The sequence below is a fragment of the Hetaerina americana genome, unplaced genomic scaffold, assembly GCF_022747635.1.
Source record: "Hetaerina americana unplaced genomic scaffold, ioHetAmer1.1.p SCAF_11, whole genome shotgun sequence".
Classification (NCBI taxonomy): domain Eukaryota; kingdom Metazoa; phylum Arthropoda; class Insecta; order Odonata; family Calopterygidae; genus Hetaerina; species Hetaerina americana.
In genome coordinates this window covers 44,899,132-44,918,499 of record NW_027286181.1, presented here as the reverse complement: position 1 = coordinate 44,918,499, position 19,368 = coordinate 44,899,132, and the positions used below count along the sequence as shown (strand labels likewise).

Sequence of the window (19,368 nt, the reverse complement as noted above, 5' to 3'; positions counted from 1 at the left end):
AGGTTTTTTAAAAGTAAGGACTGATTTTATTGGTTATTATTATATTGTGTGGAGTGGTCTGATATTTGTGGAGAGGTGTCATTATTGTGATTGTGTATGCATAAGTGGTGACCTAACACTTCCCGCCACACGCCCTTTCGACGGCTTTCGGGGTATTATGTAGATGCATTATTTTAGCGTACCAGCTTAGGGTAGGTTTTTTAAATCAGCGTTGGAAATACACACTACTGTAATTGTAAGCCCTAACTAACAGAACCCTAAGCACCCTAAAGCCCCTTACTACAAATTACAATAACTCATTCTTTAGGTATGCATATTTTCTATCTCCCTTAATTTCATCAAAAATGTCTGCTCCTTTCCTCCTACAACCTCGTTTTTTCAGCATTATCCTATTTCTATACCGTCTTCAAGATGCCACTACCTCTTATTATCTCCAGCATCCACTTGTCCTGCCTTCCTCGACTTTCTCTTGACAACCGTAGGTCTTTCCCTACCATGAAGTTCAACGGAAAATTTTGGCAGAAAGAGTCGTTTAGTCGAAGGAAACTAAAAATGGTTTATGCAGGGATGATGACTGTGAAATAATGTCTCTGTGAGATAAATGTGTTGAGATAAAAGGCATTCAAAATTGAAAAATTAAATTTCGAACCCGCAACTTTGTATTGACGATGGCCTCCCCACAAATAGAAGCGTACGTCCTCTTTGTAAATTCACATTCGTCGAATCGTGTGGAACTAATTTGTAATTAAAAAACTGTGATTCAAAAACTTACAGTATAGATCAACAATCGCAACTTCACGCTTGGTTGATTACAACCTGCATAATCTTTGAAGTTTGCATTTTACTTGCAAGTACTCTAGAGTTCATAACCATCTTTTCACCTTGGGCGAGTACTGTTAAAAATGTTTCTCTTTATTTCTGGTATCGCTGAATTTTTTTCAATCAAGTTACTCTCAATAATAATTTTAATGTTAGCTTCAATTTTTGAGAATAATATTTATCCATATCAGAAGCTTATCTAGAAAATCATCAAGGAGGTTGGCATTTTCATGTATGAGTAAAACTAATTTTATCAACTTTCTATTCAAAGGAAGCTGAAAATAATGCTAATTTGAAACTAATAGCTCTAATTAGAGAATGCAGTGCATTATTGCGGGGATAAGTTTATGCTCAAAGAATGAATGGTATTCAAAAGTAATATCAATTTTTTATATCATTAAATCTAAAAGGGAGGGTTGCATGCTCCACTCCTGCCCCACTGTGATCTAAGGTATTTATTGCATTAAGTAAGGTTTTGAGAATTATTGTTCGAGTGAATTTCTCAGAAATTCTATTGTTTCCTTTTATGCCGACTTCCGTACTCTGTACTTAATGTCAAAACCCTGGGCCATTTCGCGTTGATAAATTTCTTCAATACTGCTTCTTTGGTCTTTATCGAAGTGTATTCGAGTGATTTATTATGTTATTTAATGGATGTGGGTGAGTAGGAAAATATCCTTTGTAAAAGTTTGTATATATATGCTGTGAGGGTAACGAAAGGAGCGCATCGTAGATAATATTTTATTTAGGCAGTAGTAGTTATTAAGGGCGGTGACCTTCGAGCACCAAGGGATATACAGAGAGGTTTTTGAAATTTGTTTGAGTTTCGGGAGTAAATACGTATTCGCGTAACACTTAAGTGGTAAAGAAATGTAAATCTTTCAAGGTCAAAGAGGAGGAAAGTGTGATGTGGGAAATTTTAATTTAGCAAAGCGGAAGAATCAGTTGATGAGATTCAAAGGTAGTAGAAAGGCATTGGAGCATAAGTGCAAGATGGGGAGATCTTATAAATAGAATACGATAGCCTCCGTGGAAACCTTAAGTTGGGTGTATGGCTCAAGACACTGATCTCCCAGCTCCATTTCGACGTGTGATGCTCATTTTTCCCTTACCCCTGGAACGGACTCCTAGTGTAAAAATTATAAGTTCGTTCTACTTGACCGAACCATCGCTATGTGCCGAATCGACAGGTGGATTACAGATTGCGGGTTGGTAGCCGAATTCCGTTGGAACTGTTGTAAACGGCGTAAAAATTGCTCGTGAGAACGAGGTTTTTGACCATATCATGGTTCAGAACACGGCGGAACCCCATTGCCTTCACCCTTATTTAATAATAGTTGATAAAAATGGATAGATTAACCTTTTGGATGAACTTCATCTAGTGTGACGAAGCTGACGATTTGCGACTCCCCGCTCTTACCCGAAAAGTTTTTTCTGTGCGATTTGATGGAAATCGCGTTGCATTGCAATGTGTAAAATTGGTTTCCCCGTTTTGAATCGGAACTGTTTTTCTTTGGCAGTCTGTTCAATGGGTAATGTTCAGTGAGACCCCCTTGGTTTCGTCCTATGCTCGGCAAGTAGGGCAGAAAAGCACATAATCGATTCGTCCTCCCCGAGTTGGACAATGAGGGACGATTATGCCCTGGGGGCGTCGGCGGGAATGGGACAGACGAGAGGAGGAGAGAGACAGACCGCACGCTGGCTCACGAGCAAGTAGGAAATAAGGAGGGCCTCACTTGGTGAGCCAGCCTCGGTAAGGGGTCCGGGGCGAAAATATTAATGCGAGTAGCGTTTTAAACGATGCATTGTCTTGCTAATAAGAGAGCGCCTCACGGAAATTGCCGCTGCTTTTCAGGAATCTCCGTGAACTTAAACTCCTGCGCATGTCCACGCGATCAAAATCAGGGCGGTCTTTTACCATCGCAAGATTCCGTCTGTGGTCGCATTGTGGGAGCGCGCGCAACGTCCATGTTGGCTATTTCATCGTGAAGTCTCGTCATTTCATTGCTCTTACTGTTATTTTAGGATTCTTGTAGCGATTCATCATAATCACCATCAATATTATTTCTGTGAAACCCCTGTTTGTATGTTCTCCTGTTGTGCTTGAACAACTATATACTTCTCGTAAGTAAGGTATCGTTCGAAAACGGCTTTCACAGACTTTGAGGAAGACCTATCGTCATTTCATGACAATGGATGTTAATTTTATTATAAGTAAAAGTAATGAGAAAAACAAAGTTTGTACTTTTCCACAGATTTGCTGAAAAATTCTGTGGAAAAGTGCAAATTTTGTTTTTCTCGTAATGACGAACTTCCACTACATCTCGCCTGAATCTGTTGAATATATGTGTAATGAGTGTTTTTGTTAAACTTAAGTACTTTGTAGACTTTGTTGGCTTACTTTAGTAGCCGTTAAGGAAATTCTTTAATACCTGGTTTTATTTTTTTTAATGTCACTCAGAGTTGTTTGGTTTTTAGAAATACTTTTTTTATATCTTGCGCGCCAACGCGCTTCCAACGGATAAATTCAGGGTCTCTTTTTACTACACTTTCAACTTGTCGAAACTGGAACGCAAAAATAAAGATGTCATCGATAAAACATGAAAACGTGGAGCGTATGAAATACCATGTGTTGCAAAGCCACTTATGCTGTTGGGCTTAGTACAAAGTGAGCTCTTCTCTCCCCTATCAAACCAACCTCGGGGTTGATTGCCGAGGTTTGGGTTATCACCTTAGTTTCTGTACACATACGCGTAAATCTACGACTGTGCGTACTCTAAATCGCATAGTTTACCAACTATCAATAAAAATTTCTCTCAGAACCTCAATTGTGTCGATGGTGATTGAGGCATTTGCAGTATTTCATTCATTTTCAACTTCTACTGCTTATTATCCTAATTAATATGGTTAATAATTCTAAAAACTCCGAACTGTGTATTAGTAAGATCAGGCAGTACAAATTGTGGGTGGTAAGGATTGTAGCGTTGAGATTCCAAAACTATTGGAGATCAGAATTATTATTATTAGTAGAAGTCGAATGTCTTAGGATAGATTTACGATGGATCTGGATGGACTACACACTTCTGTACTCGTTACCTAAATAATCGTTTAAGGTAGGCTTTAGATGGGGACGCCTACATTTCTTAACCTCCCCCGGCGAGGAACAACCTGACACCACACGCTACAACAAACTGTTATTTAATTTCGCATGCATTCTATATCCCGTCTTTCCGTCCAGCAATCCTATTATTTTCCCTTCCTCGCTTGCCTAACGTCCTCCCCTCTAGAACTGTCTTCAGTATCCCCCCCCCCCCGTCGTTAAAATGCTCTCTATCCACCTTTTCTGTCGCCTACGGATTTCTCTGAGCTCCGCCTCCCACACCATACCTATTGCTTCCTCGATTGTTTTCCTTTACGTGCATTTTACCTTTTCCATCCTTCTCTACACCCAAATCTCAAAAGTCTCCAGGCCACGCCTATCGTCTTGTTTCGTCATGCAAGTTTGCAAGCCGTGCAAAACCACGCTCCATATCATTTTTACCAGTCTTTTCTTAACATCCTTACTGTTACGCCCCTGTTACTGTTTCACTCGAATGCAATTTCAAATAACAGGAAATAATCTGCTGTAAAATGCACAAGTTTGTTTGGTTAAAAGTAGTTTGAATGTAACTACTTTCATCAGTATGAGATGTACTACGTTAGTGATTGTTTCTGTACCTACCCATGTGTTAATTACATGTCGGCTAGCTAACGCGATTACTAATTATTATCACTTTCGAACCTTTACCGTCACATTAACTTGCCAACTTTATGCTTTCAGCTAAGAATCGTCGCATCCATTTCTGTTTCTAAAACAAGATTCTTTCAGGATCTCATGTAAACCATCTCAAAAAATAATTTATGCGTGATCATGCGCCGGGTTGTTACCTAAGCCACTGGTTCAAAGTCGATCCTACATGCCGCGAAAGCGACCGGCCTTGATACCGTAGGGACGCAGCTTGATTAAATAATTATCGTGACTAATAAATCTTACAAATTATAATAATGTTATCGATAGTTTTCCGTAGGAATTTTGTAATTAGTTTATGGCATCCTTTTGATTATCTTTTAGGTCCACTTATATTTGTCACCCACTGTGAGTTTGCTTAATTTTTATCGTAAAACTACCGATCCCACCTTCTTTGCGATATACTTCATTAAAATGCATAAAAAGTAATGTTATCTGCGCGTTGCTTAGGTGTAGCTTTTCTGATTTTAGGGGACGTGAAATGAAAAACAGGCATTTTTGTGGTATTTTACGGAAAACGCAACAAATACTTATAATCCTGGAAGCCCGATTGTCCCACCTCCAGTTTGTATTTTATGTTTTTTGCTCGTACAATTAAGTACCATTTCAAGTTATTTAGCTGGTTTTAAACTGAAGTATATGCTTTTTGAAACTATTATTCAGCATAAATTGCTTTATCTCATTTCAGTCATACGGTATTCCCTAGGTTAACATGCATATCTGTAGAGTAATTGGTTATGCCCAAGTTTCGACAATGACGATTGATGATGTGCAGGTGTTTCAACTCCTGAAGTGTGTTGCCCATGCCGGTTATCAAACAAAAAACGTCGTAAAGTTCTAGCAATACGTTTCGGACAAACTTCATTTGACCCTTATATGCCTAAAGTGTCTAAGATTTTCAACGACAATACGCATGTACTCTAACGTCCTTTGCGTTTCGGTAACGGCATGGATGCAAAATCGTAGTAATATTTAGGGGAGGCGACCGACAGCTTAGGTCATTTGCGCCATTAGGGATGGTCAGGAAAGGATGACGGGTGGAGAGAAACCCGGCGTCGGCGTTAGCTGACTCTTTACGGAAGGCACCAAGGGATCCGCAGCTTAACGTCCCATCCCACGGACGGCGTACTCACTCACAGTGCCATCCACAAAGCACCTCAAATAGGGATCGAGATACCACTGAAAAATATTCAACATTCGTGGGACGCCAGTATGATAGCCACCGCACCAACCGATCCCTTGCAAAATAGTTTCGCGTCTAAACTTGGTGTATGTTAACCTTACATCGGTAGATCCTAATTATTTTTGTTATCTTAAACCCGAAAATTCATCTAAAGTACGAAACAGTTACCCAGCAAAAATTTGTAGGTAATGATTGTACTTCTTCCCCCAGCTCTTAGCCGTGACTGGCAGACAAGACAAAAGCCCGACCGTTGATTGAAGTCAATTAACACTTTCATTTTGTCACCACTTTGTGATAGCCGAATGTGCAATGGAATATAAATCGTAATTTATTATCTTGTAAAATTCATGAGCGAGTCATGCAATTCAGGTAGTCAACAATGAAAGTTTTAAAAGTGGAGAAACGCGGAATGTTAGAATTTATTGAATTTGAACTTGATTGATGTGTATTATATAATGGAAAACTATAACATTGTAATTCCACAGTATTTTATTTAGACACGACCCGGGTGTCAGCGTTCAAAGTCAGCACTAGGCGCGAAACCTGGGTCGTGTCTAAATAAAATGCTGTGGAATTCAAACTTTATAAAATTAAGTCACGCCTCAAATAACCAATAATGCGTATTTATTATCGTGGCTATATAGACTCTTCCAGTTCTATCAATCAATGCATTATCTGATTCGTTATTTTGCTTATGTAGCCTATAAGGGTGTTGATTGTTTTGCCCATATTTTATGAACAAGCCTTCCCTGTCAAATGGCAATGAATTTACTCTGTCAAATGACAATGAAAATGGAAAATTCCCTGGAAAATCTTTGAGCGTATTCAGCAAAGTTGGCAAGCGTCCTGATCTCTCTCTTCACATGTAATATAGTGTGCACATTAAATACTATTGAAAATAATAGGTATTTTTTTAGTCTTGCCATTTCTGAAGTCTCAGGCAATGGTTAATCGTCTTCAGCATAGTCTCAGTATTCAAAAAAATCGAAAATTTCCGTTGCCAGCCGATTAGTGGCTTTAAGTATACAAATATAGGCTTCCCCTATACATATAGTATTATTCCTAATTCAGTAGCCGTTCCGACTTTTCATCTCTCTTTCTCGTATTCTTACGGCTGGAGTACACATTTTGATGTGATTTTCGAATTGACATTCATTTATCGAGCAGTCTTCTAGGTTTTTTTTTACAAGATACGACCTCCCGAAATAATGCAATTTATAATGTGATTTACGAATCTTACATTAATTATCTCAAGTTCGCGGTTGCGATGTATAATTCTCTTTCTTGGCCATTTCGGTCCCGGTTTTGTTACCATAGTCGAAAGTTTTTCTTCTAAAATAACGGAATGCGAGCCATAGTTATTGAAGCTACGTGTCAAGTAAGCCTTATGTGTTTGCTGCAGGGAAATAATTTTCTAGGTCACCAGTAAGGCGAACCGATGAGCTGTTACAGTCGATCATTTTTTTATGTCATGAATTTTTAACTCATTTTTTATGTGGTAATTAGCAGTCCCTTAGTTCAGATGACCTTTAACGGCCGAAGTATGCGTGTGAATGAATCCATTACATACTCACCTAGACTTAGCAAATAGGTGTATGGCTTCGCTATCAGTGACCCCAATGGCTAACTCCTGTACGAGTATCTCACGTAGTTGATGCCATACTTTCCTCTCGTTTTCAAATTGGGTTCGGTAGTTCAAAGTTCAAGGTTCACCCGGTCAATTTACGGGAAGCATATCTGTGAAATTCATGAGTATTTATTATTTATGAATGTTACGATTTAAGTATAGTAATATACTTATTTTTTTATGCTTGGTTGTGCTGGACTCAGTCTCAGGTTGTTTGATTTATCAGCATTTCCTTAAGCGTTTCATATTTGGTGCAAAATTCTAATTGGGTGTGATGAAAATGTCACTCTGGTGAGTTTCACCTAGAGATTTAAGAAATGCCCCAGTCTTTTGTTTTTCCAAGAGAGAATTTTAATAATGAATTCAGCCCCCCATAAAAACTTTTTTAGATGGCATAATTGTATGAAAATAATCTTTTCATGCTCTGCCCTAATGTTAATCATCCTCAACCAAAAATTGGGAGTGTAAAAAACATGAAAAATTGGAAAACTATCCCTTGCTGGGAGTAGGAACATAATGAATCACTGCTGTCATTTCATGGTTAATTATTAACAATGCTTTAAAGTAAAGACAATAGTATTCACCCAGTGGAAAGTTCTGCGTATTAGTGCTATTGAGAAAAAAATTGCATTTTACAGTAAACAACTCTGTTAAAGTTGAAGTGTAAATTAAGTCTTTGTGGATTAACATTGTTTATTTTTAAATTGATTTTCTCATTTCTCTTTCATGATAAGAAGCAGAGTGGCAAAAATTCCATGGTTTTTAATATTTATTCTTTTATCATCTAAATTCTGGATTTAACCTGATGCATATTTTGGCGGAAAATACTCTATTAAACTCTGAAACTCTGTTCAAAATCCTTTCTAACTTCAAAAAGCAGTGACCTATGTTTTGGCTGATAAGTAGGCATGCATGCAATTGTGTTTTGACCGAGATAACTATTGGTTTCGATATCCATTAAATGCATCCTAAGAGAGGTAAACAGCTCCAAATTTGCACTTGGTGTTGGTCACATAAGTAACATGAATACAACTCCATTGTGTCATTTGCACCACCTTATCTTAAATCTTTTTTCCATGTTAAATTCTTTTCTGTGGAATAGTAGTTCATGTGTTGTTCTTTTATTGTCCAGGTGCGTGTCCCATTGAATGTGAATTTTAAAGTGAAACCGAGAGATGTGACAGTCGAGATTGAGAAGCGTCGGATCTATTGTGGACTACGGAATGCTGAACCTTTGCTCCAAGGTCAACTATTTGCTGACCTGAAAGTGGAAGAATCATCATGGGTCCTAGAAGATGGAAAAGTTGTCTTACTAACACTAGAGAAAGTAAGAATTTTTGATTAATGTATTGACTCTGTATCTGGTCTATCCCTTGACAATATTTTGTCATGGAAAATATGAGAGCATGTGAAATTGTTTGTCACATACTTCAATAATGAGATACATTTGAAGTTCATGGAGACAAGTGCTTACAGCAGTCATTTTGTAATCTAGTCATGCCATCAGTACCTCATGGTCAGATTAAAAGTAAATCAAAGTAAAGAGCTGTCATTCTCACAATTGCCATGTAGTCGAGATTGGCTTGTGTTGACCTTCCCATGAAAATTGTTGATGGGATAAATTGTCTTAAAGAAGTTGCTAGACATTTATTTTGTTATGTGCAAAACTATATAGTAATGCAAATTTTTAAGATCAATATTGTAATTTTTTAAGGTTAACAAAATGGAATGGTGGGCAAGGCTTGTGATGAGTGATCCAGAGATAAGCACCCGGAAAATAAATCCTGAGCCATCAAAGTTATCTGATCTTGATGGTGAAACTAGAGGTCTTGTGGAGAAGATGATGTATGACCAGCGCCAGAGAGAACTTGGACTGCCTACATCTGATGACCAAAAGAAGCAAGACATCTTACAAAAGTAAATAAGTCATTCTCTTCCTTAAGATGCATTTCAACTTAACTTGTGCGTTTAAATATAATTTATTTCTCATAAAATATTTTTTTAATCCTTTTGGACATAATAAAAACAATATTGTTGTAATTATCATTATTATCAATATGTTATCACTTCAGTAAATAATTATAATTTTTTTCATTTCAGATTCATGCGGCAGCATCCTGAAATGGATTTCTCTAAATGCAAATTTAATTAACATGATAATTCATACAATTAGAAAATAATACTTATAATTTCTTACTACCATCGCATTTCTTGAAAATGTATTGCTGTATTTTATACTAAATAAATGCAAATGTTACAATCATGAAGATATGCTGTGTGAATGCACTGCAGAAAAGGCTTTTTCAAGCTGTTGGCACCATAGGCATGTACTGAGGCCTCACAAACTAATACTTAATGCAATAACAAGATGACGCTAGATATGTAGAAATAATGAAGTTAAAAATATCTCAGGGTCACAAATGTTATTCTTAATTACTGTCACATGTCTTGGTGAATAAACCTTATCATTCCACCTAGTGTTTTCTAACAGAAAAATGGCATTATACAGAGTTTTACTGATATTACCCCCCCACCTCCGCCTATTTTTCTGTGCAACATGTGAAATAGTATACCTATTTCACCTCTTACAAACAGATTCCAGTTACAATGGGACAGAAAATTGATGCAAATTTAGATGTTTATTAAATAATCCTTGAATCAACCTTACTCCTCCAGTCTAAGGAATGGCTCTAAGTGGTCAATAGAATTGAAACAACCACGAAGACAAGACAGGTTTTCTTAGGCTATGGATGATTCCATACAAAATTAAACCGCCTGACAGCACTCATCAGATTTTGTCCAAATGTTGGATCTGTAATTAATGATGCAAATGATCATTCTTGTATGAAAAATTGAAATGTAAAAATATCAAAATTTTTAGCTTTTAAATATTTGCTGCAGCCCAACTATTAATTGAGGTGAAATGTTGGCAATACTTTTAATAAATGGATCTCTAACATGCAAATATTTAATTAAATACAATTATTTTGCTATGGAAAATTAACAAATTGTGGCAGTGATAAAATCTAGGGTATAGGTAAATAAAACTTTATGGCACATTTAGCACGAGATCTAATCTAAATTGGTTGCCCATTAATATATAATGTAGAAATTTGGGAAGCTTGCTGAATACAAATGTTTCTCTGAAATTCTTTGATAGATTTCGTTTTATGACTCTAAAACACATGTGCTCACTTAGCAAATGAAATTCACCATTTCAAAATTTTCAATTGCTCAGTATCACAGGCAGTGGCAACACCAAGACTGAGCATATCATAATTTTGGTAGTTTCCTTAAATCCTATGCTTTAGGAAAGTACCCCATATATAATGTCTATTGATTAAAACCATCCATTCTAAATTGGAACGCTACTTCTGAATCACCCTGTGTTATATGAAATATCAAATTGATTATGTATTATAGAAAGCCCTGGAGAAGTAACATACAATGCAGTCATTAGATATAAAGGGAAAATTTCTCTCATTCATGTAGCATGTTATGCCCTTGTATCAATTACAAATGTTGCTGAAGGAAGGGCTGTGAAATGTCTTCTTTCATTGCTTATTTCAAAGTTATTGAGCTTAAGTTAAATAATTTCTCTTTCTTGAATAAAAATATGTAAAATAAAAATGTTTTGGTCATGAAATAGATCAAAGTGAAAGGAATTATCTTTGTGCCTGAATCCTTATTACCCTATCTCACTCAAACCAGCTAGCATCTGATGATGAACACTCCAGAGGTTGAGTCATATCTTTTGTTTAAGTTTCAGTAAGTATAGATACAAAACTTTGAAAGTCAGTAATTTATTAATTTTACTTCCTTTTAAATGATAAATATGAAAACATAAAGCATCAATTATCAAATTATTGATATGGGATGGCATTTTGAATACGTATTTGCTTTGTAAGCCATTCATTTATCTAACCAGGGGTCCAGGCTCACTGTGGCCAGGCTAGAGGGAGTGTACAGGATAGGATGTATGTCTTATGCTATTCCTACCTTTTTAATTTGATAAATTTTGCTGGCATGTGATAGAAGGGACAATGTGAAGATGAGCAAGCAAGCTAGGGGGAGGAGATGGAATCAAAGGAGTTAGAAAGTATGCAGCTTTGAAAATAGTAAAAAAAATAGTAGACGAGAAAAATAATTCATTCCATAGTCCTCGTGATGGAGAATTAGAGATGTTATTCATGGATTCTTAATTGAGAGTGTGTGTGTATGTATGTGTATATATATATATACACACACACACACATATATATATATATACACATACATACACACATACATGAATGTCTGTCTATATGAATGAAATCATGCATCCCTCCCTTGTGCTTTGGTTCATGTTCTTCCTAGACCTAGTTCTGTATTGATTCTCTGTACAAAAATCAAATGCAGTATATATTACAGTTGCACTAATAACTAGTAGTTTTCGGGAAGGCGACCGATTGCTAAGGTCATTTGCGCCATTAGGGATGGATGGGAAAGGAAGGGTGGAGTGAAACCATTACCAACGTCGGCAGTAGCCGTCTCGTTGCTTGTCGAAAGGCACCAAGCTTAACGCTCCATCTGGCTGGCGTTGCACTCACTCAAAATGCTCTCCACAAAACACCTCTAGCAGGGATCGGGATACCACTGCGAAAAAAATCTGCCGCCCCAGAGATATGAACCCGGGTCCTCACCGTGGGAAGTCTGAACGTTAGCCACCCCACCATCACGTTTCCCATCGTCAATTGCTCTTTTATCTTGGCTATGGAGGAGCAATGGCTAATATAGCACATCAAATAAAAATATTTACTTACAAGAAAATGGTAATCGAATTCGACAGCTATTTTTAAATTAAATATCACTTTGTAACCATTTAACTCTTTTGGTCAGGTTTTTATCTGAAGTGCACTAAAATGAATTTGATAATGATCCATGAATCCCATGTACACGCCCCCTTCTCAGCAGACGAATTTAAATGGAAATGATTGCAGTGCCACCTAACGTGAGAAAATACGTTCGTAGAAAGAAACTGGTGGATATGTATCGGGGAGTGTTGGTATCATGAGAAGAGGGGCTTCAGTTTTCACTTTCTATAACATTCCATAAGAAGAAATTCAAATTGCGAAGTGATAGCCAATGTAGTCGCTTTAATTCATTCATCCACCCTGGGTTTTTTATGCGTGGAATATGAAATGTGCATAATAATTGAAAAAAACATCACGTCTGCATCTGGTTAAGAGTAGACATTTTATAGCATACCAATGGTTTCGTGAGCAAGATCGCTGTTTCATCAAAGGAATCTGCATTTGAGTGTGAGTTTCAGGGCAAATTTAACGTATTGAAGCCAGGTGAGTGGCCGTCCCTAGTTATTACATGTCCTTGGGAGTTATTGCTCTGCGTTAATCATATCAAAATGTAAAATAATAGTTTTTATGTGATGTGAGAGAGCTCTTGGTTAGTATTTAAACTTAATGAAGTGGTTTTATTTGTCAACCATTTGTTGTCTTATCCTGGGAGTCCATAAATCAATTATATATGTTAACGTTGTCCTTGGAAAAAGGGCTTGCAAATGCCATTATTTATTGGTAATACAGCGGTGTCTTCCAGGCCTTTTCCGGGAGAATATCAACGTTGATGATAAGAAAGAAATGCAGTCTGTCTTCGTTGACGCATGTGCCAGCTTACTGCTCTCTGGACCTGATTCATCAAACTGATGATTATGAAACAAGTGAAAGAATTTAAAACTTTAAAAAGTTAAAGTGACCGTTATTAGTGCCTAAACTTCTGGGATTTATTACAGCTGTTGTTAAAGTGAGAAGTAAAATGCATCTTGGCGTTTGAGAGAAACAAACAGTGGCAAGTTTTAATCCGTAAGTGTTTGAGACGTTATATGTAATGAAATAACGATAATACACAGTTTTAATGGTTGTGTCAGATGCCGTGATTGTTAAGCATGGTTCGTGCACGTTTACTGATAAACTGTTAAGTAAACAGTGCAGCGATACAGACACTAACATTAAAATGTCTGCACGGGCTATTCTCACTAGTCGACCAAATTCTCACCCATTTCAAGAAAGACGATTAGTCCTTGATCAGAAAGTTAAAGTAGGGAGATCAGTGGCTCGTGCACGCCCTGCAACAAACAATGTAATATTTGATTGTAAAGTTTTATCTAGAAACCATGCCCTATTTTGGTATGAAAATGGAAAGTTCTATTTGCAGGACACAAAAAGTAGCAATGGGACTTTCGTCAATAATCAGCGTCTTAGTAAAAGTCTGGAAGAATCGACTCCTCAGGAAGTATGTTCAGGTGATATAGTTCAGTTTGGTGTAGATGTTATGGAAAATTCGCGTAAGGTAACTCATGGTTGTATAGTTGCTACTTTAAAGTTGTACCTTCCTGATGGTAAAGAAGCTAAGGCCAGTCGCTCCACTACTCTCGTTGGTGCTGTTCAATTGGATGAACTTTATCAACTGAATTCGTATCTTCAAGAAGCATTGCAGAGAGAGAAGGTATTGGAGACTAAATTGCACTCACTGCAGCAATTGGTCGTAAATACCCAAGAGGCTTCAAATATGGGGTGGAAAGCTCTTATAGACGAAGACCTATTGATATCCCGAGTTGAAATCTTAGAAAATAAACTGCAAGCATTCTACAAAAATTTAGGCGAGGACAAACTCAGAAATGAATTGTGTGATTTGCTTGAAGATAAGGATCGTTATCAATACATGGCGAGACAGTCAATCAAAAAAGTGATTGAAGAAAAATTAGAAGCTGTTCAAAACTTGAAAACAATGGAAAGGACTTTGAGTACCACTGAAGAAGAATGTGAATACCTGCAAATTTTATGTGAACAAAGTCAGAATGATTTAAAGGATTTGGCTCAGAAGTATAAGAAGCAATTGCTCACAGTGGAAGAACTTACTGCAAAGCTACAAACCGCTGAAGAGCAACAGCAAGAAATGCAGAAACAACTGGACCAAGAGAAGACTTACCTCAAATCACAATTGGAGGAACACCTTAAAGCTGAAAAAACTTTTCAGGCAAAAGTTAAAGCTCTTGAAGATGATAGAGGTAGCAATGAAATTGAAATGTCCTCGATATGCTCTAAACTCAAATCCCTCATTGATAGTGACAGTATTAATAATGATAATGAGGATCCCAATTTGAAGGAAGCAAAGTATGATGTTCAGCTGCTTGAAATTAGTGATGACGACACATTTTCTGTTAGTTCCAATGAGCTTCCCGAGACAAATAATGAATCTGATTTGGACAAGGCTCAAGTTAAGCTGGAAGGTTGTCTAATGGATAGCAAAAGCCTGGCAGAGTTGACACCTGAGGGTGGGAGTTCAGAGTACAGCAGGAAAAATGGTAAGGAAGAAGGGAAACCAAACAACAAAGTTTGTGGACTGGAAGAAATGTTTACTCAAGAGGGGTTTGAGGAAGGTCTGGAGGGTGATGATTCCAATCAGTTGAAACAGCAGATGCAGCTCATTCAGAATCGCATGAAAGAAAAGTCAAAATTCATCTTGGAGTTGCAGGAAAAAATTCACAGTTCAACTGAAACAGTAACCAGCCTTAAGGAATCATTGCAGTCTGAACAGGAACTAAGTGCCAAATATTATGAGGAAGCAGAGAACAGCAAGAAGCTCTTATTCACTGCTGAGCAAAATGTAAAACAAAGTAGAAATGAAGCAGAGCAGTTGAAGGATAAAATTAAATCACTGCAGGGTGAATTAGATACCATTAACATTAATCAAAGTTCCACTGATGACAACAAAAATTCATCAGAAATAATGAGACTGACAAGTGAATGTGCCTTGCTCCATTGTAAAATATCCGACTTGGAAATGGAGATTAAAAGAAATAGAAGCGAAAAATGTAGGCTAATAGACGAAAACAATAGTCTTCTAAAGTTCAAAGAGGAGGTGGATGTTCTGAAAAGTAAACTTTCGAGTGGGCAAACGACTTCATTCCTGGCGGAATATGAGGAGTGTAGGAGCCAACTTCAGGACAATGTTCGTAAAATAGCTAAAATAGAAGAGGAGCTTGTTATAGTGAAAGAGAGGTATAGTGTGTGCAACGAGGAGAAAACATTGCTTGCTCATGATCTGCAGTTGTTGAAGGAAAAGTACAAACCATTTGATTTGCAGTCTTATGCTGCATTAGTTATTGCTGTGGCCCCCTTTCTTGTTTTTTTGGGGTTTATTATCCTCATTTATCCTGCGTTATCCTTCTTAACTGGATCAGATTCCTAATGTGTAATAACATTTTTACATTTGTCATAATTTTGTAATGTGCATATTGAAGTCAACTTTTGTGAGAATCAAACTTTGTTATATAGCACTATATTGTTGATACTGTATATTATTCAATTTTTTTGACCAAGATTTGATCTTTAGATTTTTTTTGCTATTAAGGAATCAAAAGTTGAAAATTGCAAATCATTGCAATTATTGGTCTGCAGATGAAATGGAAATGCGGCAATACTGCAAAGGAAACTAGAGAAATTGCTTGGTGTTAATGAGTTTGTTAATTGAATTTATATTGCGACTTTCAAATTATTTTTTAAATATGTGATTAAAGTATGTTATTGTGTTTTTTTTTATTGTTGCCAGCTTTCCAAAATTTGAAATTAAATTATTATTTTACAATCCTGTTCAGTGATATGTTTTTATTTGTTCACTGTCAGTCTAAACTATCTGTGATTTGTAATATTACCTGTCCTTATTTGTGACCCCACTTGCATTCTCTAAAAATAAAATCAATAATTGTGAGCATTTGGTTTAATTGTCAGTAACTTTACCTGGTACAGTTTTTTATGTATGTAACACTAGCCATTAATTCCTATGCTCCTTTGAAATCAGTGTAATGTGTTGGGTGAAATTATTTATTTGTGTAAGATGATTAGTTTTTACATTCTGCGTGCAGTGGTGATAAAGTTTGATGAAACATTGCAGCGCATTGTCTGTGTACGCATTCATTTTTTACTATGAGCTCTAAATGCATTTTTTTAATGTATAGGAATTAGAAAATACTGTATATTATTTTATGTAAAGGAATATTAATGCTAAGGGAACAAAGTTGTGGCTGTTAAGAAAAAAGCATTAATTCTCTTCCTTCCTTTACAGTTTGTGACACATTAGGGTATGCATATTTCCGTGCCCAAAAAAATGTTACAAATTTATAGTGCCAATGAATATAACAAGCATTAATATTGCAGGCTGAAGTCATTAATCAAATGCCCCAGAATGAATGTGTGGAATGTGTATGGCCCTATTTGAGGAACCTTGCTGTTAAACAGTGTTTGCCCATTAACTATATATTTGTGCTGTTGGAGTTAATGGTTATGTCAGTGCTATTATGATTGAAGTGAAATGAATGCTTGGTATACTTAGTGCAGTTTTTCAATTTTTCCTTATTCCCATAGACATAGTATTGATTAATTTGCCATAAATTTATTGGCATTTATGAGTGCAATTATAGCAGATTCTGTTACCTAAACCAATTTGAGAAGTTCATAGAAGATCCCACAACATGAGGGAAATTATGTGTTTACTTGTAGAGAAAGTAATATCTTCTTTGCATTCAGGTGTAAGGTAATGCCAGGAATTAGTGTAGGCATTGGCAGGGAACATTAGTGAGCATAACAGTTAAAATGACTATTGTTGAACTTGAATTTAAGGCAATTTTGAAAACTCAATTTATATGAAGTGTGGAAAGCTTCCTTCAATAAGTGCAACGCTTATGAAAATTCAGGGATAAAGAGTTTTAATTAGTTTATTCCAAAATTGTAATTGTATCACTTTACTATTGAAATATGTATCATTTTCAACTGACAACTTGAATTTTCATTTCGCGTGGCATTTTTTTCAGTTAATTTCATTGATTTCTCTGAACTTTAATTTCATACTTTAGACATATCTTTAATATAACATTTGACCTAAGTGAATCTTGTTTATTCATCACGACCACTGGAGTTCACTATGCCATGAGAGCTATTCATAGTTAGTTTTATTTTTTAAATTTCTGTATGAGTATGGAAATAATAGAACATGCATAAGCATATCCGTCCATCACTTATTAAGCTCTTAGAACTTTATTTTGAAAATATCAGTGTGTAATATCAAATTCCATTTTTCCTGAATGTTAATGCTACTATGCTGCCATTTCTCATTATTAAATAAAGAACGGTAAAACTAATTATGAGAACATTTAACATACTTTTGCTAAATTTCAAACCCTTGTGATGTTAAATAGAAGTCTTAATTGCAATTTTTACTAGAGAGTAAAAAATTAGGCACCAGTCTGTGTCTTGTTATTGACTCTTAAGAATTGAAATTCTTGAAGATTATAATAGAACTTGTTTCATTGGAATGAAAGCTCTCTTGTTTTGCACTAGTGCATTCTTTAAGATAACCTAAAATGGCTACTACCAAAAGTATTTGTGAATGCTGATCTGTTCAGTTGTGTAAGCTAGTCAAGATTCTTATGTAGAACCCATGATTTTGTGAATTTATGATATTGACGCAGGACCATGAGGTCACTGGCATTGAGAGTATCTTTATTTTAAGGCTGAAAGGCAGTGAAAGTTCAAAACAGATGGTATTGTGGCTGGAACAATTGTTCACTTGCATGCCATCATCTCCAGTTTACACTTCCCTGAAACGTACTCTCAAAGTCAGGGCAATCATTTTCCTGCTCATTGGGGCACTCAATTGCTATTATCAAAGTTTTGTGGATTCTCGGAATTTGATGAAAAACTTTGTAATTGAGTCAAAATGGATTTTGATTAAGAAATCCACCGAAATGTGTATTCTGAGTAACTTCAGGATCTTTATTTTAAAATCCTTGTTTGAGTTCTGACATTTTTATCTACCTGAAATTTATTAAATATGAGTGAAAAAATATAATCCCTGTATGTTTAGTAGTATTTAGTATTGTATTTTCTGTAAGGAAAATTACATAGCTATAATTAATATTGGAAAACAAAAGTTTCAAAGGTAATGAAGCAATTAAGTGTATATTCGAAAAACCATCGAAACAAGTGGTTGAGTGCAAATTGTTTCCTCCAAATTATTTCATGGCACATTGAAATAGTAGCTAATGTTTAGAATGTGATGACAAATGTAATTAGATATTAGGAAGATGATAATTTTCTTACCTAAATGACAAATGGGCCTAGAAAAACTTGTTGGAGTTTCTGTAATAAATTTTATACAAAAAATCATATGGATGTCATATTTCTACAGTAACCATGAAAAATATCTGCATGCGTTAATTTTAATTAAATCAATATGCATCCCCAATGAGTTTCCTAATGTCCTGACGTGGCTACTCTCCTGGCTTCAAAACTTCTCATGGTTAATGCTCTGAAGCCTTCCTGATTCTTTCATTTGCACAGTTAAGGTAATTTCTATTAACTTTGCTGACTGAAATTGGTATTGTTGTCATTTAAAATGTTTTTTTTAGCAATGGCAACCCCAATCTATTGTTTTGCTGCACAGGTTTGAACTATATCAATATAAATAGATGTTTTTTATCCTAATTAAAAGTAATACTAATTTCAGATTTTCTTCAAGGTGTGGCAATAACCTATAATCTTATTTCATTGCCACTGTATTTAGTGTTAACTAAAAAAGTTAAATACATTGAGTTTGTATAGGTTGATGATTTTCCTATCTTTTGTGAAGTTCTTTATAGGTGTTAAGTTCAATCCTGAAATGCAATGGTAAAATGGAGCAAAACAATTTTTTTTCCTTGCTTTTTCATTTATCGTAGATAACTGTCCAGGCTATAAAGGTTCTAGACCATGCATTGTATTGCATGTATTTATGGTGAGCAGTGTTGGTTGTTTTATCTTTTCCTCTTTATTCCATAAACTGGTCAACTCTCAAAAAGCTATAGGATTAAACCATAAACACACAGTAATCAACCCAAAGGTCGGTTTGGTAGGTGATGGT

At 36.0% G+C, this 19,368-nt stretch overlaps 2 protein-coding genes across 2 annotated transcripts in view; both read left to right on the top strand.

The window, feature by feature from the left end:
- The window catches only part of nudC (nuclear distribution C, dynein complex regulator), a 144,092-nt gene extending 134,409 nt beyond the window's left edge, over window positions 1–9,683 (top strand). The window contains exons 5-7 of the mRNA XM_071599633.1: window positions 8,549–8,743; window positions 9,131–9,333; window positions 9,517–9,683. Of these exons, the coding sequence (XP_071455734.1) occupies window positions 8,549–8,743; window positions 9,131–9,333; window positions 9,517–9,568 (450 nt within the window). The 3' untranslated portion in view covers window positions 9,569–9,683. The remainder of the gene's footprint in view (window positions 1–8,548; window positions 8,744–9,130; window positions 9,334–9,516) is intronic.
- A 2,765-nt stretch (window positions 9,684–12,448) lies between these two features.
- Window positions 12,449–18,599, top strand: Slmap (Sarcolemma associated protein). Its single transcript, XM_071599632.1, has 2 exons — window positions 12,449–12,752; window positions 13,012–18,599. The coding sequence occupies exon 2, from the start codon at window positions 13,327–13,329 to the stop codon at window positions 15,661–15,663; it is 2,337 nt and encodes a 778-aa protein (XP_071455733.1). The 5' UTR covers window positions 12,449–12,752; window positions 13,012–13,326; the 3' UTR covers window positions 15,664–18,599.
- The last annotated feature ends 769 nt before the right edge of the window (window positions 18,600–19,368 follow it).